Source organism: Camponotus floridanus, unplaced genomic scaffold (assembly GCF_003227725.1).
Source record: "Camponotus floridanus strain SB8 unplaced genomic scaffold, Cflo_v7.5 scaffold69, whole genome shotgun sequence".
NCBI lineage: Eukaryota > Metazoa > Arthropoda > Insecta > Hymenoptera > Formicidae > Camponotus > Camponotus floridanus.
In genome coordinates, this window is record NW_020229837.1 from 459,247 (window position 1) to 483,673 (window position 24,427).

General features: G+C 26.0%; 2 protein-coding genes across 5 annotated transcripts; both read right to left on the reverse strand.

Moving 5' to 3' along the window:
* Positions 1-615: 615 nt before the first annotated feature.
* On the reverse strand, positions 616-2,842 carry LOC105247836 (DNA replication complex GINS protein PSF3). Its single transcript, XM_011252236.2, has 4 exons — positions 2,632-2,842; positions 2,169-2,313; positions 1,836-1,965; positions 616-1,752 (listed from the first exon to the last, which is right to left on the reverse strand). The coding sequence occupies exons 1-4, from the start codon at positions 2,738-2,740 to the stop codon at positions 1,525-1,527; spliced, it is 612 nt and encodes a 203-aa protein (XP_011250538.1). The 5' UTR covers positions 2,741-2,842; the 3' UTR covers positions 616-1,524.
* A 12,875-nt stretch (positions 2,843-15,717) lies between these two features.
* On the reverse strand, positions 15,718-22,628 carry LOC112639488 (geranylgeranyl pyrophosphate synthase-like). Of its 4 annotated transcripts, none has more exons than XM_025413584.1 (8): positions 22,591-22,628; positions 19,824-19,923; positions 19,551-19,705; positions 18,410-18,554; positions 17,864-17,984; positions 17,419-17,558; positions 17,234-17,333; positions 15,718-16,156 (listed from the first exon to the last, which is right to left on the reverse strand). In XM_025413584.1, the coding sequence occupies exons 2-8, from the start codon at positions 19,884-19,886 to the stop codon at positions 15,921-15,923; spliced, it is 960 nt and encodes a 319-aa protein (XP_025269369.1). In that variant the 5' UTR covers positions 19,887-19,923; positions 22,591-22,628; the 3' UTR covers positions 15,718-15,920. The 4 variants fall into 4 exon arrangements, with proteins under 4 accessions (XP_025269369.1, XP_025269370.1, XP_025269372.1 ...); XM_025413585.1 differs by lacking the exon at positions 22,591-22,628 and adding an exon at positions 22,447-22,520; XM_025413587.1 differs by lacking the exon at positions 22,591-22,628 and adding an exon at positions 22,286-22,401.
* Positions 22,629-24,427: the final 1,799 nt, after the last annotated feature.

Sequence of the window (24,427 nt, forward strand, 5' to 3'; positions counted from 1 at the left end):
TAATCAGGTAATCAAGTAATGTTAACGATAGAACAATAATGAATAATGAAAATTATAATAATGTTAATATAATATATAAGATAGATCGGGAGAACCGCTGGAACAATCGAAATAGAAGTGATTTCTCATATAAAAGTAAGATATATAATATGTATAAATGGATATACATATAACAATCTATTAAAAAACAAAAATAATTTTGATATTTTACATATACAATTTTTCAATAAATTAAATTATTTTAAATCATTTTACTGTTTCTCTCTCTAATGAAATATTTTTATGTTTACATAAAATAATCATTAGATATCTTCAAGCTTAAAAGACTTATTAATTTTCCAATTTTTGAAATTAATTTTCTGGAAAATAAAAAGTTGTATGGAGATGAGTTTTATTCCATATTTCTCCATAACGAATTTGATAATATGATTTTCGATCCATCTTATATACATATATTATGCATTGATCATATAGATTTGTACTGTAATCATAGAAAGTTATTGAAAATAATCCCAAATTTTAAAAAATTTAAAATATAAATAAATTTGTAATTTACAAATTCTCGTAGCACTGCAATTTATAAGACTTTAGAATTATCTTTCTTGTTCTCTTATTTAAATTTTACTATGATTTGTATGAGTCTTTATAATAAGTCTAATATTGAGTCATTATAATAATTTTGTGTCATATTTGCATTATTAAATTCTGAATAATTCTTGATGACATTTATTTTATGTCATACATTACATTTCTATAAAGTTTCAACAATATATATATAGTAGTATACAAAAAGACCTATGTTTTATAGTGTAAGTCATAGATTTTACTATAAGTCCGGCGAATATATTTTCTATTTTTGTACGAAAAAGAATTTAAACAACATTAACATTTAATATAAGATATGTAATAATGCAACAGAAGAAAACAATTGTTATTATTAATAATGAAGAGATATTTCACATGAAGAATTATATTAGTGTTTTATGTATATTATATATCTGTTAAGATATATATTTTAATAACTGTTAGTCGTGGGTTGTGAAATAAATATGATCCTTTGTTGCACGATGTTTTACGATCTTTTGTTCTTTCTATACATTGTTAACAGTTCGAATGACTGATTCCAAGATGTGTAAATAAATTTTTGTTATTTAATAAATAGAACTCACATAGATATTCTTATATAAAGAGATATATGTAGTTTCATTATACAATAAATTTTATTTAATATTATGCATAAGTATATCTTCTCCTACATTATACAATTGTCTATATAAGGCCCAGTTCCACAACTTACTCTAACCGAAATTTAGCTCGTTAAAGGAGGATTTACATTGCGTCCAATGTCCGATGACGTCCGATTGGATACAGTGGACTTTTGACGCCATGTAAATCCTCCTTTAACCAGCTAAACTTCAGTTAGAATAATTTGTGGAACTGGGCTTAAAACATTGCATTACATTATTCAGACATTATAATTATTGAATTTTGAAATTATTATTTTATCACAAATTTCATGCAATTTTAATCAAGTTCATAATCTGTTCGTTTACGTTTCTTAAGATTTACTGCACTCTGTGAAGTTTCGATAACATTTGAACCTTTCTTTAACCATTCATTTAATTGCAATTTGGCTTTCCTACCTGCAAGAAATAAATCTCTCTCTAATCTTGGCAGTAAACTATTGAGTGTGGGATCGGAAACAGGATTTTGTGCCCAGTCCATAACTAATCTGAATCTTGATCTGAAGGTCTAGAAAGTATAATGCATAATTAAGTAACCAATATATCTGAACTAACTAATTTCATTTGAATAAAGTCAACAAAATTACTTACCAATAACAAACTGTCAATTATTATTTCACAATCACGATTATTGAATTTTCTTAAATACATCCCTAGTTCATAATAATATGGATTCCATTTATTCAGTACAACCGTACAGGCATCCGCTAATAATATTTCTCTAAATAGAAGAAACAAATTGTTAGAAAGTCCCCCTCAATCTTATTAAACAGTAATTCTGCTATATGTATATTTTTATATTTTTATAGATTGTGATTTAAATAAATAGGAAAGTTTAAACTCTTAATAAAATTTCATATGAAGTAAATATCTTAAGAAATATAAAATTAATTATTAATAGATTATAAACTTGTAGATATATACCTGTAACCTTCCTTGTATGTTTTGGGTATGTCTACACTGACTATTGATTCTCTCGCTATATTCAACGGCTGTGCCAGCCACAGTGGAAGTTCTAACTTTGTACCTATTTTTAAATCCTCAGACTCAGAGGAAAGATCTAGGAAACCTAAGTATACATGAGATAATATTAATAATATGCAGAGTTCATATTTCATAAAACTAATAACATAAAGAAAGCATAAAAATTAGATATTTGACTTATATTAAGCTGTGCTATTTTTATTTGACAAACTTTATATTAGCATATAATTATAATTTGAAAGATTAATTAATAACTGTAATAATGCAGAAATTCTTTTTTGTAAAGAATAATTCCTATTCTATTTTTTCATTATTACTATTATTAATTCCATTTAAGATTCACAAATCATTCTTTGTATATTTCAGACAAGATAATAGGAAAAATCTTAAATTATAAATTTACCTAAGCGAGGTAATGTAACCTCGACTTTGCACGATATTCGTTCTTCTGTACACAAAATATCCGTCAAAGAAAAATAATCAGGCATATAACTGTAGGACAAGGTTGTCATGTTTTTTAAAAAGCTTTAGAAATTCTGTTAAATTCGACAACGTTCGAATAATTTTTTCAAATAAACGACTCGTATCACCTGACACACCTGTTGCATATTTATTTTCAGTGCTGACAATACAAATCTAATTTACAAATCAGAATTGCCAATTTTAATTCAACATTATCAACATATACAGAAAGAAGACTGAGAGATGTCATGGCCAGCTTTTAGATGATCCCTGGAAGCGATACTCCCTCTATGAACATTAAAAACGAGGATATGAACTACAAAACGTCCAAATGTCCACGAATGTTCTCAGAGGGTAACATATATGTCCCTCTGATAATATAAATAATATAAATAAAAATATAAATAATTTAATTAATAATAATTTATTATATAAAAATATTAGTATGTCTCTCTTTTCACGCTATTATTTATATTATATATTTATATTATATACTTATATTATATATTTATTTATTTATGAGTCTTCTTTTTCTTTTTCTCAACATCATTTATTTATTTATTTATTTATTTAGTTCGCTCTCAGTCTTTTAAAATGCAAAACTAAATATTATAAGATTTGATTTTGGAAAAGCGCGATAAAACAATCGAATCATTCGTAATTCAAATCATTAGCATAATGTTCCGTGATACATCAATCGTTTATAATTAATTGATTTAAAATAAAATATACTTCTATAAATTTAAAATTCCACGTGTATATGTAGTACATAAAATATTTCGGCAGAGAATTATCATGTTCGGGCTTGACAACGTATAGCAAGCGAGCTATACATGTCACGGATTTGTTATCATTCTCACGGTAACATTCGAATAATAAAATAGTAATGTGCCAAATGCTTTGTATATTATCAAATTCTTTTTCCACCTCGATCGTGACTAATATTGCAGAAATCTAAAATAATAAATTATGATTTCCATATGAAATCGATTTTTACGAGCAGAAATTATTCCTTTAATATTTATAAATATTTATAGAGTCGAATACAATGTCTGCGATGTTTTATCGCTTTATTTTTCAATCATTGAAATATAATTCGAATTGTGAGAACGCGCAATAAAACAATTGAATCATGGATCTAAACAATTAACATAATGAAAGACTCCATGATACATCAATCTTTTAATAAACTAGATAACGCAATTTATTTATTCCCTTTTATTATATATACATTTCTCACTGTCACACAAGCTGTCAAAATTTGTAATAATCGCAAATGACAGCTGCTCACAACATGAATTGAGCGCAATAAAAAAACCAATCAGCATCACGAAAAAACGGCAACAATTCAAGCGTCACATGTCATTTTTCATATAGAGAGAGAGAATATAATCATATAATTAAAAAATCTATATAATCTAAAATACTTCTATATACTTTAATATATTTCATGTATATATGTATACATATGTTAAAATACATAAAATATTTCGATGACGAACAAACAATAACACCGATCTTGGCGGCGTAAGCAATAGCGCGTTAATGTTTATACGCCATAGTCTTGAAAAACGTTTCAGTAAAAAAATAATAACAACTATCTTTCAGACCAATTTGTTCGGCTCTATTATTATTCGCGTGACGATATTCAAAGAGTAAAGTAGTGGAACAAGACGCTCCGTTAAATCCTTTTAGACGCGATCGCGATCGATATAGAAAAATTATTTGCTGTATTAAAATATGTAAAATATAATATAATATAATATGATATAATATAATATAAATATGTATTGTTTACGCCAAGGTCGATATTATTGTCTGTTCGTCATCGAAATATTTTACGTACTTTAACATATTTATATTATATTATATTATAGTATAAAATACTGGGTTGGGTAAGTTTATATTTTTTTTAAACTAAATTAAGTTAAAACTAATGGGTTAAAAAATTAATTTAGTTATGTTAAAAGTTACATACAAATAAAAAATTAATTCAATAAAAGTTACATTAAGATTAAATTAACGTTAATTAAGATAAAAGTTAAAATTTTGAAAAGCATTATTTCACTTTATATTAAATTAAATTGTAATTTTAAAATTAGATTACTCTAAATAATAATAATATGAATCATCAAATAAATTTGGGGGGAAAGTTAATAAGTTTAAGTTTATGTGTTTTAAAAATAACTAGTTAAAGTTAAAAGTTAACTCTTTTTAAAATAACTAAGTTGAGTTAAAAATTATTAACTTTTTTTTTAACTTTTAACTAATCAACTAGTTATTACCCAACCCTGGTAAAATATAATATAATATAATATAATATAATAATACAATAAAATATAATATAATATACTTCGATATGACGAACGGGTAATAACACGGTGTTCGGCCTTGACGATGTAAACAATAGCGCGCTAGTCATACGGTCTTGGTATCATTCACAAAGCGACAAAATGTTTCGATGAAAAAATAATAATAACACGGTCTTTCGAACTAACTTGTTCGACTCTATTATTATTCGCGCGACGACATTCAAAGAGTAAAGTAGTGTATAAAGTAGGTACAAGACGGTCCGTTAAATCCTTTTCTAGACGCGATCGCGATCAATATCGAAAAATTATTTGCTGTATTAAAATATGTAAAATATAATATGATGTAATATAATATAAATATGTATTGTTTACACCAAGGTCGGGATTATTGCCTATTTGTCATCGAAATATTTTACGTATTTTAACACATTTATATTATATTATATTATATTATATTATTATATTATATTATATATTATATTATTAGAATATAAAATATAATATAATATAATACAATATATTTCGATATGACGAACGGACAATAACACGGTATTCGGCTTTAATGATGTAAACAATAGCGCGATAGTCATACGGTCTTGGTATCATTCACACGGCAACACTCGAGCAGTAAAGATCGTAGTGCGAAATACGTCGTATATTCTTAAATTAATTGCTATAATAATTAAACGATTATTGTATCATAACTTTCAATTATAATAAACTTTCGATTCTATAATTCGTATTAATATACATGTACTGCATATATATTTCAATAATAAAAACAACATTTGTAATGAATTAGTATTATATTTAATTTGATCTCATAAAAACGTCGAGCGAATCGTACTTCTCTCTATCCCTTATACGATATATTAAAGTGCGTTTCTCGTAATTATTCCGCGATCGGGAGTGCCGTGCAAAATGTTTCGCGATCGTTTCTATATATATATATATATTCTATGTATGTTCTATAAATATATAATTTTATAATATATATTTTATAATTATTATATATATTTTATAATTTATTTTTTAATTAAAAGGCGAATTAATCAGGATTTGAAACTTGTTTTTTAGAAACATATCTGCATCTTTCTCTTTTTTAATCGAAAAAAAGAGAGATGCTATATAGATAATTTTTCAATTATAAAATAAATTTCACACAAATTATATATTATATTATAAATGTATATAATCCACCCCTGTATGGGTACACCTTGACGCGGTGGGGTGGCTCAGTACTTGGATGGTGCCTTGAAGTTTATTTTAAATTTTTTAATTTAAGATAAATCTCAAGGAGCCTGAAGGGGAAGCTAAGTACCCTTTCGTGTCGTCGGTGCCGTTAACGTGCCGCGGACGGCAAGCGCTTCGTTATCGCGTTTTCGCGTTGTAGTATTTTCGCGTCGTCGTGTTTTCGCGGAACTTTTGGACTTTACTTTTATAAAATTTTTAATCGCATCGAAATAGTGCGGGAGTGCCGTTCAATATCGCGCGTAAAATAACGAAAATAGTGATATAAAAATATCGCTCGTGAGTGCGGGAGTGCCGAAAAGTATCGCGCGTTTAAGACTGAGAGGAGGAGGAGGCCTAGGAGAGGCATCGGGCTCCGGCAGAGCAACCTTCTGGTAAATAATTTCTTTATTTATAATTATATATTAAATATTAAATATATGTATTATAATTTAAATTAAACAATTAATCGTGTAATTTGATTTTTTATTTATATGATTTAAATAAGAGAGAATGAAAGATAAAGATTTTTAAATAAAAGCTATAATTTTGTAAAAATATAAGCTTTTATAAAATTAGTGAAGATAGAGAATTATTAATAAATGTTCTGTTTTTTTTTATTTTATAGAATTATTTTATTTGATTATTATTATTATACATATCATATTTTATTATTATACATATCATATATATATATATATATATATATATTATATATATTATATCGAATATAATTCAATGCATACAATAATAATTTTTTGAAATATTATTTTAAACTCCGCTACAATTTGAATTTTCTCTTTATATGTTATAGATCGACGCAGCAAACTTGACGACATGAGAGGTAGGAGCAGGCCTAGGAGAGGCATCCTGCACCAGCAGAACAACTTGATGGTATTATTATTTTTATATTACCTATTATAAATTGCATTAGTTTGATTCACTTATTCAAATGGTTTAATAAACAAGAGAGATTTAATAAACAAGATGATTTAATAAACAAGAGAGAAACAAGAAAGAAAAAGATTTTATATAAATCCTATAAAAAATATTTCTATTTAAAAAATAGAAACGTTTTTTTAAAATTTATAAAATTATTCCATATTTATATACTTGTTTATTATTGCTCGTATCGAATATAAAATTCGTTGCGTACAATAATAATTGAATATAATAAAAAACAGAAAAATATATATATATATATATATATTTATATATATATAATAAAATATTAATCATTTTAAACACTGCTAATTTGAATTTTATATTTATGTTATAGACAACGTAGCTTCGAAATCGACTCCGCTGCGCATCTCCGTTGCGCATCAGTGTCGGTGAGTCAAAAACTTTTATTTAATTTTAAGGTAACGGATTTGTGGAGTTTGTAGATGTAGATTGTAGATATAGATTGTAGATTATAGGTCCGTTACCTTAAAAAAAATGGGCTACAACAAATTAAATAAATTACATTTAATATACATATATATATATATATATATATATATATATATATATTAACTTTAGTACGTATATTAACTTAAATAGTTCTTTTCAATATATAGTAATGCAGCATCTTAGGAATGCAAATTTAAAATTAAATAAATATAGAAAAAAAATTTTAATTTTTTATCAATTCTTTATTACAGTCAATTATTTATTTTGTTTAATAAAGAACATGCTATTAATTTTATTAATATTTGATATAATAATTTGTTTCTTTATAACATGCTGATTTTGTTTTAATTTTTCGTAGTCCATCTATTTATGTAGTGTAGCATATCAGAAACTTTGCTTTGACTATTATAAATCTAAGTTATTGATTAAGTAAATCATATACATATAATATTTTAAAAAATTAGTGAATAAGTAAGTAAATATAAAGAAAAAATACAATGAAAAATATAAAAATATATGTTCAATTAATTTTATTTTATTATAAGTTTATTATAAATTTTGTTACAAATATTTTATATACAGTATAACATAAAAATTTCAATCAATCAATTTTGATGGATGACTTAGTATTATATTAGTTAAAGCAAAGTTATATTAAAATGACAGTGGTCGTTACATATTACGACTAAATGAGCGTAAAATTACGCTCATGCGAAAATAAATAACTTACAACGAAAAGAGTTATTTTTCTTTATTGACCTTAGGGAGGTCTCTGAACTTTTTGGCTAAAAGTAGCCAAATTAAATACGGTTGTGATCAGTGAAAGGTAGGTTTAACTGATCCGACGAATTATTTTAAATGAGATGAAGAGGACGACCAAAATATTGGTCAGAAGTAATAAATAAAAGAAAAATACATATGTATTTCTACGTGCAATAGCACGCAATAAAATAAACGCGTAAAATAAACGGGTCCGACATAAAATACACGTTAACATTTAAAAAATAAATCAAGACGCGCAAAATAAATAGCGACGAAAAAGAAATCGGTTCGCGAATCGTGTTTAGGGCACATTTCCTAAATCTTAAGTAATCGTGGATTCTTGCTGGCCTAATCAGCAAATAAAACTGCTACAGTTTTTAGGATCGGTAGGGCTGTTAGGATGGATAGGGCTGTTAGGATCGATAGAACTGTTAAGATCGGTAGGGTTGTAAGATTTGTAGAATTGTTAGGATCAATGTAAAGCTGTTAGGATGGATAGGACTGTTAGGATTGATAGGCCTGTTAGGATCGATAGGCTTGTTAGGATTGATAGGGCTACTAGGATCGATAGGGCTGTCAGGATTGATAGGGTTATTAGAATCGATAAGGAATGGTAGGATTATTAGACTGTGAATTTTAGTTAGACTATATTTTATATAGTAAGATAATTACTATATAATATACTATAAGCTTTCCCTTATTGAAACATAAGATATAATTTAAGAGCGCAAAATTGTATATTATATTATGTAAAATTGTATATTAATTGTACTCTGAAAAAGCTGTACAATCAAGATTGATGTATAATGTTTGACATCAATCTTGATTTTTTAAATAAATATTCACATTGCATATATAATGTGAGTTACACGTAATGTGGATATTTAATAATTTGATTGTGTTGTAAATTACGTTTTTATATATACGAATTATATTATTAATTATATTAATCATATTATAATATTATTAATTATATAATTCGTATATATAAAAATAAATATAATATAGTATGTAAATATTGTATGTCATTATAAACATTTTATATAATGTTAAGTTCAAATGTAAATGCTATCATTATCTAATAATTCCGATAATTAAGATATTAAATAAAGCTAAATTAAATATTAGAACATAAAAAATTTCTTATTTTTTTAAATTTACAGTTTATATATATTTAATATAGTTTATATATATATATATATATATATATATATATATATATATATTCGATTTGATAAAATATTGTCATTTAAACAATAAAATTCAATTTAAACAATAAAAGACGTATTTATTTTGGAACATTTTTGTGCAAATTTGCAACTGATATCGACTTATTTGATAGAGATAGCATCAATTTAATTTATATTCTACATCTATACTATGTATATAATCAATATATTGTAATTTATATATTGTAATAATTTATATATATTGTGTGTATATATATATATATATATATATATATATATGTGTGTGTGTATATACATTTATATATTGCAATTTATATATTGTAATGATACAATATTGTAATATTATAATAACGTAACATTATAATAATATTGTTATTTATATTATCTCTAAATACTATAATTACATATTGTAAATTATATTAATTGCACAAAATTGAAAAAATGCACATAATACATATCGCAAAGTTTACAAAATTAATATATATATCCAATAAATACTCATTAGACTCCGTTAGACATTTTATTTTAAAATTATTCTAGAATTTAATAGTCTGTTTTTGATACTAAAGTTAATAAATACGAAAAATTTTTATTTCCAAATTTCATAGTTTCAATTACCTTTTTAATTATTATAATGCGTAACATAAAAATGATTAAATAATGTATGTGATTTGATATTAAGCCAACGATGCAATATTAATTTCTCACTCGCGAAATTTAATACTTGCTCTTTCGATAATGCAAAATCGCAATTTGACAAAATTATTTAGAAGTTCGGGATTTTGTCAATTAAATATATTCGTGAATTTGCGAATTGAAATTAAATATTTGTTAAATAAATGTATAATATTTGTTAAATAAATGTATAATTAATATTACAAACATCGCGTTTTTTTTCGTCTTTTTGGTTTGAGGCGCGATTGCTATTTTATTGTCTTTCGTGTAAATACTAACGCGGTTCGTATTATCGAAAAAATGGTCTTTATTGCACAAATATAATTTCTCTTCGGTTCTTGAACAATTAATCTACAACGAATTCAATGCCTCGTTGAAAATTAAGGGTTTTCGCTGCAGAGCTGGAATTAAACCCAGGTTCTTTCGACAGTTCCTGAAAGCAATGGTTTTAACAATGAGTTAACGACAGATTTTTTTAAAGTCGAATTACGAAATTATGATTAAATAATATACTTTGAACAAAGAATTTTTTTCTTCTTTTATTAAATCTTCTTCTGTTATTATTAATCTTAATATTAATATCGGTTTAAAAATTTTTTATCGCTTCGGAAAAGACTTATTGTTAGTAGTACAGCATTGAGCATGGATGTAGCTATTATACAGGGTGTCCCATTTTAATGCCCCACCCCAAATAACTTTCTTATTTTTAATTTTAGAAAAAGATGTTTCAGACAAAAGTTGTATGGTTTCGAGGGGGACATAAGATGGTACCATTAATTTGATCTTGAAGAGTCACATGAAGGTTACGTGAAGATCATTTTCAATTTCTTAAATGGAACACCCTATATATTTTTGCATATTCTTGTAGCTTATCTCGAGAGCTTTCCAAAACACTATAAATAAACATTTTTTCATCAAGTACGTTTCGAGTAATGAGGCTTGAAATCATTTCTTAATTTTACATAAACCATAAAATATCTTGTAAAATATTCATTTTTTGATTATCTTACCTTAATACTTTTATGTACAAAATAATGAGAGAAATCCATTGGTGCAAAGAAAACATACAGTTGTTTTTAAGAAAAAAATATGTAATTTGCAATTAACAATTCCATATTTTTTCTTAAAAACAACTGTATGTTTTCTTTACACCAATTGATTTCTCTCATTATTTTGTACATAAAAGTATTAAGGTAAGATAATCAAAAAATGAATATTTTACAAGATATTTTATGGTTTATGTAAAATTAAGAAATGATTTCAAGCCTCATTACTCGAAACGTACTTGATGAAAAAATGTTTATTTATAGTGTTTTGGAAAGCTCTCGAGATAAGCTACAAGAATATGCAAAAATATATAGGGTGTTCCATTTAAGAAATTGAAAATGATCTTCACGTAACCTTCATGTGACTCTTCAAGATCAAATTAATGGTACCATCTTATGTCCCCCTCGAAACCATACAACTTTTGTCTGAAACATCTTTTTCTAAAATTAAAAATAAGAAAGTTATTTGGGGTGGGGCATTAAAATGGGACACCCTGTATAGAGATAAATATTAATTTACCAAATAGGTAAATAAATTTAAATTGTAATTTATTTGTTCGTCTCTGAACTTTTTTTCACAAAATATATGGTTACAAACGAATATGTTTTATTAATTGATTTTTAATTAACTTTACTTTTGATCTCTTTTGAGAGATCATTTCTAGGTGTTGGACATCCTGCCATTTTAAGCCATTAATATTAATTTTTAAGTATAATTCGCTTGATATTTTATATAGAAAATTTGTTAGATATTTTACATGCAGGAAATATATGCGCAAAATGTGACACATTTGATAAAACTTTTCTTTTGTTAATATTATATCAATAATATTATATTAATACACACAGATATACATGAAATGTACAAGTACTAAAAAAAATTCGAGGCAAGTCGAATGGGTACCCTGATATCAGTAAGATATTGACATATTAATATATTATTAAATATATTATATTATTAATATATTATATTATTAAATATATTATAGTAGAATTAATAATTTTTTATTTTACGTCGCGAAATACTTAAATACGAAATTATTCAAAATCTTGCTGTTATTGGGTTCGACTCGTCTCGAACAGTTGGTACCCGAAAATTATTGTACTTGTACATTTAACAAGCGATGAATGCGCATATGTTTCATGATTCTTAAACATACTCGTTTGTAACCATGCACAGTTCCATAAAAATAGTTATTTTATAATAGTTTTATTATTTATTAATAAAAAGACATTTCTAAATAAGAAAAAGAACGAGAGGAAGAACATTTTTTCGCGTAAATTTCGATCTTGTGAATGAAAGATGGTGATGATAATTGTCATTGATTCATTGAAATGTTAAAATCATTGCTATTGGGAATGGTCTGGAAGATCTGAGATTTGTTCCATTTTGCAGCGGAACTCTTGATATTTAACGAGTCGTTTAATTTTCCTTCGCGAATCAATCTCGATAGAATTCTACATAAAACATACGTTAAAAAAAGTCGCTCTCTACATTTAATATTGTTCTTCTACCTGTCGGATATTAACTGACGATCGGACAAAATTATTATTTTAATCTTTCGAATTGTTATCATCAGATTATCCGCGAGATATTTTCATCTTAATATATTTAATTGCAATTATTATTTTTTTACTTGATCGTTGGCTTATACAAAATTTTGCTTATTTTTTTACGTGGCAAACTTTCTTAAAAAATTAAAATGTATCAATATAAATACTTTTCTTTTTGTAATTAAAAGATATAATTGATGAGATATAATAAGATATAAATGATAAGATATAATAATTAATGAAGAAATATAATAGGTAATGTAAATGTATTAGCGATTTTTTTGTCGCAACTTATTCATATTACGCAATCCTTAATAACTTTTGTAATAAAAAATCGATAATTAATAAATATTACGAATAATTTGAATCGTCTGTTTGAAAATCATTTGATTTAATTTTGAATGAATGTTGTGTGCATTTCAGACATTTTCATGTAATTTTGTATCATAAGATATTTTGTACTAATTTATAAATATTATAATTATATTTATAAATTATATATTGTAATTATATTATATAAATATTATACATTCTTATCATAAATATATTGTATATGTTGTAAATATTATTATATATTATATATTGTAATAATATTTTATAAACTATTTATGTTATACTTTATAGTTCAATTATTGTATATTTTATATTGAATAATTATATATTTATATAATTAATATATTATAATTATATTAATATATTATAATTATATGTAATTATATTATATAAGTATATTATATTTTATAAAATATGTATGTTACTTTTTACAGTTTAATATTATTATTGTATATTATATATTGTATATTTCTCTCTATTTTGTGAAATAATGTTATATTTATTATATTTAAATAAAATAATTATACGAGGGTAGTTCGAAAAGTTCTCGGCCTGGCAAAGAAAACACATGATTTCCAGCAAAAATCTTTTTTATTTTTCAACATAGTCCCCTTTCAACTCAATACATTTAGACCAACGATGTTCTAATTTTTTTATACCCTCAGTATAATACGATTTGCTTAAGCCTCCAAAATAAGCATCCGTCTCAGCGATGACCTCCGCATTTGACGTGAATTTTTTTCCAGCAAGCCATTTTTTCATATTCGGAAACAAAAAGAAGTCACTGGGAGCTAAATCTGGCGAGTACGGTGCGTGTGGTAACAATTCGAAACGCAATTCATGGAGTCCAAGCACTCTTGAGAAATGTTCGTTCGAATGCGTTTCTGATCGACCGTTAACAAACGCGGCACCCATCGCGCTGAGAGCTTTCTCATATGCAAATGTTCATGTAAGATATTGTGAACACGATCTATTGAGATGTTTGCAATGTTAGAAAGCTCACGCACTTTTACTCGTCGATCATTTAACACGCTATCGTGGATTTTTTGAATGATTTCCTCATTCGTGGCGGTTTTCGGGCGACCCGAACGTTCATCGTCAAAGATGGATGAACGGCCACGTTTAAATTCAGCAGCCCATTTCTTCACTGTTGAAAATGATGGAGAAGAGTCTCCCAAAGTGGAATCCAGCTCGTTTTTTATTTCTGTTGCCGTTAATCCTTTTAAAACGAAATATTTTATAACTGCGCGATATTCAATTTTATCCATTTTTGGAGAAGTATCAAATCTTGTCTGTTTTACTCGAGCACAGTAAACAAACTAGCGAACGAATCTGTCTGAAACTGTGCGGTACGCCCTCTGAGGGATTAAACTTGAGAAAAATCATAGCCATTTGATATTCTTAGCGACATTTCTATATTAGGCCGAGAACTTTTCGAACTACCCTCGTAATAAAAATTTTACCTTTTCGATGGTATCTCCACCTTAACGAAGGCATTTGCCGGGTGAGGAGGTTTGAGTACTCTAATGATCCGGAGAGCTATGCCGGCAGTAATATAGGCCGATATTACAATCTGTTTTTATATTTAATCATCTTAAATATAATCTTAGATCGCATCTTAAAATTCTGTTCAGTCTCAATGAAATAACAAACATTTTCTAAATTTTACTTAAAACGATTTTAAATATAAGAAACTGTGTGAACACCGGCCTTAATTACTGGTAGGGTCACCCATGCCGGATAGGTCAAAGAGAAAGAGTCAGACTAAGAGAGATATCCCGTAATTATAATTATTATATTATTAATTATTAATTATTAATTATTAATTATTAATATAATAATTATATTATAATATGTTATATTATGATACTTAGTTAATAATTATTATATATTTTGAATAAGATGGAAGAAAGTAAAAGAATGATAAAACCATAAGAAGAAAGAAACGCGAGTCCCTATGGTCTTGGGAATGCGACAGATCACAACACTGCAAAGATTTGAAGAAGATGCATCGGATAAACATGCGTAGTAATTAAGAATAGCTTGTAATTCGACTAATAGTAGTAGTACTTTATATAATTATGTTACACTTTATACTTTAGCACATTGTATTATATATACATATAAAGTATCAAGCATTAAATATTTTGCTGTTATGAAAACTATAATAAAATAATATAAAAAATTTACTATATAAAGTGCAATATTTGAAAGCATATCTGACGAAATACTGTTAAAGATCGATGATTTTACAAAATTTACCGTAATCACAAAACATTTATGTATTTGTGTGTGTGTGTGTGTGTGTATGTATGTATGTGTATATATATATATATATATATATATATATACATACACATACACACATGTGTATATATATATATATATACACATTTTGAATATATATACATATTTTGACGAATTCTATTATATATAAAATATGGATATCCATGCAAAAATTTAATAAATATCATTATATGTAATATATATAATATATATATATATATATATATATATATACACATAAGTATCCACTGGATGTTGTATGAATATTTTGTGGATAATGGCTTATACATCTTGTGGATATTTATGAAACTCGTTTGGCGAATATTTGGATATCTATAGCTATTTCTAATAACTGATTCTCATATGCTCGTGGATATCCTTAATGTGTATGAAAAATATTCAATGAATCTAATATCAATTATTTTGTGTATGGGTATACTTTCTTTCTTATAAAAATGTCTGTGTTAAGGGATCTTGGGTCGCTTCTTTGCTATCCCAATTCTTTAACTCATCTAGAATTTTTATTAGGAACGGATTGCCTCCTAAGCGATCAATCTCAGCTCTTATTTTCAAGTCCAATTCTTCAAGTACGCTTCTTGTATATTTGAGAGAGCCAAATTTCTCTAACAATTTAATGCAATGACGTTTCATTTCGATATCTTTTGTTCGTTGTTTCAAAATATCTTTATCAGGCATTATTAAGGAAACATATATGTATACAGGGTGGGGCATTTATCTTGAGACAAGATAATATCTCGATTGGAGTCGATTATTTTGAAAAAAGTTTTAGACAAAAGTTGTATGGTTTCAAGGGGGACATAAGATGGTGTTATTAGTTTGATCTTGAAGAGCCACCTGAAGGACACGCGAAGGTCAGCTCCAACTTTTTAAATGGAACACCCTATATGCTTTTGCATATTCTTGTAGCTCATCTCAAGAGCTTTCCAAAACACTATAATTAAGTTAGTTTTCATTAAGTACTTTCCAAGTTATGAGGCTTGAAATCATTTTTTAATTTTACATAAACCGTAAAATATCTTGTAAAATATTCATTTTTCGATTATTTTACCTTAATACTTTTATGTACAAAATAATGAGAAAAATCAATTGGTGTAAAGAAAACTCATAGTTGTTTCGAAAAAAAAAATGTAATTTGCAATTAACAATTACATATTTTTTCTTAAAAATAACTATGTTTTTTCTTTACACCAATTGATTCCTCTCATTATTTTGTACATAAAAGTATTAAGGTAAAATAATCGAAAAATGAATATTTTACAAGATATTTTACGGTTTATGTAAAATTAAAAAATGATTTCAAGCCTCATAACTTGGAAAGTACTTAATGAAAACTAACTTAATTATAGTGTTTTGGAAAGCTCTTGAGATGAGCTACAAGAATATGCAAAAGCATATAGGGTGTTCCATTTAAAAAGTTGGAGCTGACCTTCGCGTGTCCTTCAGGTGGCTCTTCAAGATCAAACTAATAACACCATCTTATGTCCCCCTTGAAACCATACAACTTTTGTCTAAAACTTTTTTCAAAATAATCGACTCCAATCGAGATATTATCTTGTCTCAAGATAAATGCCCCACCCTGTATATATAATAAAATTATAAATAAAATTATGAAATATCTGAAAATTGTATATGTGTATGTATATGATGAGAAATGTAGGGCTGCTTACATTTCTTTAGTAAATGTGTTACTAGTGAGTTAATTAAAAAAATATAAACAAATAATATATAATAAAGGATACTCATTATTTGTGTATCATCAGGATTGGTTTTAAGCGCATGAATAACTGGAAAGCTGAATTTTCCTTCAGTCAAATCATCACAGTAATTATTTTCGGTATACTATAACAAAAAATATATTGATAATTCAATTTTTTCAGTTTATTTAAGTACATATAATGTTGCAAATATATATATTATTACTCACATCACTGAGGCATAAATTACAATAATCGTCACGTATTTGATAGTATAAACTCAAAAGAGCTAATAGCGGCGATAAATCTTCTTCGTAAGTTGAGAACAAATTCATTAATCTTATTGGCAAGTTAAAGAGAAAACCAATCTCTGTAAAATTAATAGATATTTCATGTGTATATATATATATACATCAAGTAAACATTAAGTAACAGTAATATAATTATTAGTTATAATTTCCCACTCAATAATATAATTGTTACAGTTATATGACATGTATAACTTGAAGTTTGCTGGGTACGTATATATACATATTATATATTATATATATATATATATAATAAATATAAAAAAATTACATATAAAAAATTATATATATATATATATAATTTTTTATATGTAATTTTTTTATTTCAAAGAAATATATATATACACACACAAATATTAACATTTACTTTTTATTGCCATAGCCTTGTAATCTTCCTCACTTGGACAAATGAAATTATCCCGCCAAAAAATATCTATTCCTTGACCTCTATGAAGTTCCAACAATTGTTCTATATATACTTTTGGTGCCTGAAAGAAAAACGTAGATAGTGCAATAATACAACACACAATTTTATCTAACATGCATTATGGAGCTTATCTTTTACAATTTTAACGACACACATTTAATGTGCTTTATATTAATTATGTTAAAATATCATAAAATGTTTATTTTTTTTAACGATAAAACATTTATGTATGTTTTTCTTTTCAGTCAATTCCTCGCAATAATTTTTATTTTTTCTATAACAAAATAATCTTTAATTTTTTCGATTTATTTAAATATATAAATACCATATAATCCAAGGATAGTATTTAAATTTTGCATATTTTGATAATATTTAAACACTAATAGAAAATAAGATCTGTTATTTTCAATCTTGCTTTGTAAAGATAATGCGACTAAAAAACTGTATACTTTATCTTTTTTTTGTAAGTATAATGTGGCTACTTACTGCAGGATGTTGTAAATTAATAACTCGTTCCACAGTAATAAATACTATATAAAGGGCAGCATTTAGTGAGTTAGCAATCCCAAAAACAGAATGAGTGACAGGAATACCTTTTCGCAAAATGGAATTATCTTGAATGTCATCAATTCTATAAAAAATAAAACAAATTATAATATTAAGAATATATAGAAAATTGCACGTTTGATATATAAATTCAATTTTATCCATGTAATATAAAAAAATGTAATATAAAATACACGTAGTATAGAATAATAATATAGAAATAATAATATAGAAATAAATGTAATGTAAAAATTATGTTGTGCTCGTCGATGCCATTTCTTACGAAAGACCAGTCAGAAGCCAGCATGTACTGCACGCGAATACCTCCACCGACTCTTATTTGGTCAGCGAACGACCCTTCAAGAGTCCTGCGAGGCAATCAGAATATTCTTACATATGTTTAGAATCTTCAGTACAATTTTTAAATCGATTCACTAAAGCGTTCACAAGTTATAAGGATTTTAATTTGCACTGAATTAGCATGTGTTCTTATGGGAAACGTCGTATTATCACGTCGATTCAAATGATAAAAACATATAAGAATAATATTCAGAATTTGTTTAAAATTTGGAAAAGTGTAGTTTAGATACAAAGGAAATATTTGATCAAATAATATTATGCAAGTACTAACTGGTTAAAAACATATTAAATATAATTCAATGAAATTAGCCATGTATCTGTGACAAGGCGAAATTCTTTGCCAAAAGTTAATCATTTCGATTAACAAAATTGGGAATATTTCAGTAAAAATGCAATAAATATTAAAAAATACATCTCTGCACTGTAGCTGAGATCAAATTGTAATATTCCATGCAATTTCTCATACTCAAAATATACCAAAAGCAGCAAATCATGAAACGGCTTGTAGCCATTTTTCCATCGACTTAACAATATCAGTAAAAGATATCTATGACAAAAATATATTCAGTTTCAAGAGTAGGTACTTTTAGACTTGGTGCTGTGTGAAATATTACAAAAATAATATTTTTTAATGAAAATTATATTAAACAACCATAAGAATTTAATATATATTGGAATAAAAAAACATGAAAGATTATGATGTAGCAAAATGCAAACTTACATAAGGACCGAGTTGTGAAGCATGATTACTATTTCTTCGATTGCTTTTATTCTGTCAGGCGATATTTTTAGCCAGTAATTGAAAGTCTGGATTAATTTTGCCGTTATCTGCATTCCAGGAATTTGAAAATTGTATCTGATCGGTTCTAACAGTTTCTATAATAAATCATATAATTTTCTTAATCTTTTATGTCACCAAAATCTCTGTAGTCATCATAGATAAATGAAATATCTAAGAAAAAGAGAAAAATTAGAATGAAAGATAAATTCTTACATCATCTTCTTGTTTGTTGCCGCTCAAAGAATAATAAAACAAGTTGTTATTTGTATTTGTCATGTTTTCCAATTCTCAGCGATATCTTTCTCTCCCAAAACTGTAAGAATTTAAGGAGAAAAATATTTTTATATATGATCCAACGAGAAATGACTCGACAGACTAATTGATTCATTTTTTGATCAATTATCGATATAGAATGATTCGAATTCGATTCAATATTGAATACTTCTTTCTCAATGCAGCTGTATTATTAGAAGCGAGAAAATATAAATTTTTTTCTTGTATTATACACATTAAAATAAGTTAATTTATCTACATTTCACTACTTATGTGTTCAATATTGAATATTCGTAAAATATTCATAAAAATTGTCGGTCTTGTAATCTTTTATTAGTAAATGTAACTGAAAAGGACTGAAAAAATATTTGTAAATATTTAATTGAAATAGATATAATCAAGAGTAAAGAGATAGAAGTAAGATAGAGTAAAGAAATAGATATAATCAAGTTAACTTATACGGTAAAATTAAAATTTGACAACTATTACATTTTTTATAAATCTAGTCTTACCAAATACTATGGAACATGAATAGTAATAGAAATTTAGAAATATTAATTTATTTCGACATATAATGCAAAAAAAAGTTTATACTTCTCATTTTTATTAAAATAAAAATAAAAATTCAATTAAATATTGAAAGATATAACTATTTATTTTCCTGTGACATTTATAATATGAAAATTGTTTTAATTAACTTAAGACTAGACACGTCACAGACGCAATTTTTAAAAATCACAATTAATCTTTATCAGTCAACTTAATCTTGTACGACATTTGTTTTAATTCAATCATATTTCAATTATAAACAAATAAAATTAGCGCAAAATATAAATTTTTTAACATTTTGTAAAAGATTTTTTGTAGGGGCACTTAAACTCCGTTATTTATAAAACATCAGTAATATAAATGATTTGCGTCGAAGAATTGTACAAGAATGCAATAATGTAAATGATTTGCGTCGAAAAATTGTACAAGAATGCAGTAATATAAATGATTTGCGTCGAAGAACTGTACAAGACTGCAGAGATATTCCTGTAGAAACTTTTGAAAATATTCGTTCAGAATTTGAAAATCATTTATATTATTGTTTATAAAACAATAGAGGCCATTTTGAACATTTATTATAATAAATAACTAATAAATAAATTCTAATAAATTTAGGACAGAAAATTTATATATTCTTTAATAATTGATAGTAAAAAAAAGAACATTATCCGTCGAAAAAATAATACAAATACAAAAATATCGACAAACGTATGTTTCGATTCAATGCGGATCTTTTTCAATGTCTTAAAACGGATCGCATAAGTGAACGTGATTAGAACGTAAACATTACGAAGATGCGCGCAGTAAAAAATAATCAATAGGTCAAACAAACATATTAAAATGGTCGACTATCTAATAAAACGCAAAGACAAAAAAAAAATAATAACAGTCAAAAAATAAAAAGCGCTTATACAAAATGATAAAATAAAAATAAATAAAAAATATGTATATGCGCATCGCGATGACATATTCAAGTAAAAAGCGCAACGCTCACCTCGATATCAAAATCGTCCAAATAACACGAGGAATCAAGGAAATACTTTACCTTATTAAAACAAAGAGAAGTCCGAATTATAAAAAGTTGTCCATATTGTTGAGAGTCGTTGTAATAAGAATATGATAGTCCTAATGCGATGAAAACGTGAAAACCACTCAAACATCCAAATCTTTAAGATGCCGAAAAAAATTGGTTTGATTGATAACGAGGTGGAAGCGTAAAGAGTGCAAAGACAAGAGAAAAAGCCATGTATAAAAAGAAAATAGTATGATCTTGACCAATAATGTAATGTCTCGGCGTTGTGATCATACTTTTTTTTTAACGCGCCTTTGCAATGTTTGCGTTTTAATCACGTTATGCGATCCGTTTCAAGACATTGAAAAAGATCCGCATTAGATCGAAACATACGCGCGTATGTCGATATTATTTTTTCGACGGATAATATTATTTTTTTTGCTATCAATTATTAAAGAATATATAAATTTTCCATCCTAAATTTATGTTCTAATTTTAATTACGTAATAACAGCCTATGCCACGGTCCTTAGCTTTTCTCTTTTATCAAATTTTATAATGATTGTATCTGTCTTTTTATTAATTTCTTCTAGTTGAACATATATATTCTTTTACATAATTTTTTTACTATCTTATCATTTTCATCAAAATATAAAAAAAATAAATATATATGTTCGCGGAGCGACTGCGGATTATCGCGACAGCAGAGAATTTGAGAAAGCGTTATAGAATAGGACACGACAATTTTGTTATAGCTACAGAGACTCTACACGACACATATTTTTTTGTATTTTTTCTGATTTTTTATTTTACACCACACAATTAAATAAAATTATATTTACAAAAAATGTACAAAGTTTCAGGAACTGAAATGGCGAAGACGTCGAGGTAAGTCCGCAGATGAATATAGCGGCGTAACTTTGCGACATATATTTTTACTAATAAGAACGAGCAGTTTTAAGAGCGGTTTTACTAAGAGCAGTTTTACTAAAAGCGATTTTACTTGCGGAAAATTCTGTGAATTTCTAAGTGCGAACTACGAAGTGCGCACGTGCGGCGTAATTTTGCGACATATATCTTTACTAATAAGAACAAGCAATTTTAAGAGCGGTTTTACTAAGAGCAGTTTTACTAAAAGCGGTCTTACTTGCGGAAAATTCTGTGAATTGCTGAACTACGAATGTGCGAACTACGAAGTGCCAACCTGCGGTGCCTGTTTTATAGCGAGCGTGACAAGCATTCACTCAAAAAAATGTTTCGCTAATGTAGGTAGATTTCTAGATGTTGCAATCAAAATTTATCGCTATTTTTTGTATCTGATAAAATATCGTTTATCACAGCTAGAATTTATAGCAGTAATATTTTAGCAATATCTGCTAAAAAATTTAGGATTATATATTCATTTGTTTTTGCTAGTATTTTTTGTGTACTACAGCCAAACTTTATAACAAGTATGGATTGATTATAACATGGATAGACGCCACAGAAAAACTTTCTTTCTAAATTTCACAAACAGTTCAGATATAAATTCTGTCTCTGTCATTTAGATTGATTACGTGCAACATATATACGATATTACAATATTTGCTAATCGTTTATCTGCCTCAGTTAATTTTTCGCACCTAGAAAATTTTTGCTATGTTACAAGATCATTTTTTTGAGTGATTTCTTAAGCGATGAAAAAATAGGAAATAACGAAAACGGTCGAGTTTTTCTGACGGATCGAAAACTCGAGAAGATTCTCGATGCCCGTTAAATTCGAATTCTCGAATTAGCGAATATTATTTGAAAATTTATGCGTATTTTAAACCGGAATAATTTTTATGTTTCTCGAACAATACCTTTTTTTAAAATTATATATTATTGAATTTGTTTATAGAGTTTTATCACCTTTTACCACTTTTTCATATGATTTGTCGAAGAATTTTTTACTGGGGAAGTAAAAAGAATACGTTGATGAAATCTAAACTTAAAAAGAAGTTGTTTGCGTAGGAGTCGTGAAATATTATAAGGAAACTTGAAACATATTGCATAATATCTCTCAGTGGCGTAGCTATAATATTGGGGGCCTCCGGGCAAAAATTGAATGGTACCGTTCGTAGAAATTTAAGGCAAGATTGGTTGTTGATTCAGTTATCTAAGTAATCCATATTTACTTATTTATTAATAAATTAATATTTCATTAATTTATTTATCAATTTATTTATTCAAGCATGTTAGTTAATTATTCAATGAGAAAGAATATAAAAAACAATTAGCTAAATTAAATATTAGAACATAAATAATTTCTTATTTTTTTTAATTTACAGTTTATATATATATATATATATATATATATATATATATATATTCGATTTGATAAAATATTTTCATTTATCAATTTAAACAATAAAAGACTTATTTTGGAACATTTTTGTGCAAATTTGCAACTGATATCGACTTATTTGATAGAGATAACATCAATTTAATTTATATTTTACATCTATACTATGTATATAATCAATATATTGTAATAATTTATATATATTGTGTATATTTATATATATTGTGTATATATACATTGCAATTTATATATTGTAATGATACAATATTGTAATATTATAATAACGTTATAGTAACATTATAATAATATTGTTATCTATATTATCTCTAAATACTATAATTACATATTATAAATTATACTAATTGCACAAAATTGAAAAAATGCACATAATACATATCGCAAAGTTTACAAAATTAATATATATATCCAATAAATACTCGTTGTCTGTTAGACATTTTATTTTAAAATTATTCTAGAATTTAATAGTCTGTTTTTGATACTAAAGTTAATAAATACGGAAAATTTTTATTTCCAAATTTCGTAGTTTCAATTACCTTTTTAATTATTATAATGCGTAACATAAAAATAACATAAAAATGATTAAATAATGTGATTTGATATTAAGCCAACGATGCAATATTAATTTCTCACTCGCGAAATT

What these genes read in the sequence shown, in the direction of transcription:
- LOC105247836 (XM_011252236.2), bottom strand. Translation starts at nt 2,740, where the DNA reads ATGACAACCTTGTCCTACAGTTATATGCCTGATTATTTTTCTTTGACG. An exon ending in GGTTACATTACCTCGCTTAG is followed by an intron (nt 2,314 to 2,631) that starts GTAAATTTATAA and finishes ATGTATACTTAG; the next exon opens with GTTTCCTAGATCTTTCCTCT. An exon ending in TAATTGACAGTTTGTTATTG is followed by an intron (nt 1,753 to 1,835) that starts GTAAGTAATTTT and finishes TATACTTTCTAG; the next exon opens with ACCTTCAGATCAAGATTCAG.
- LOC112639488 (XM_025413584.1), bottom strand. Translation starts at nt 19,886, where the DNA reads ATGACAAATACAAATAACAACTTGTTTTATTATTCTTTGAGCGGCAAC. An exon ending in GCAACAAACAAGAAGATGAT is followed by an intron (nt 19,706 to 19,823) that starts GTAAGAATTTAT and finishes GATTTATTATAG; the next exon opens with AAACTGTTAGAACCGATCAG. An exon ending in GTAATTTATGCCTCAGTGAT is followed by an intron (nt 17,334 to 17,418) that starts GTGAGTAATAAT and finishes TTTTTGTTATAG; the next exon opens with TATACCGAAAATAATTACTG.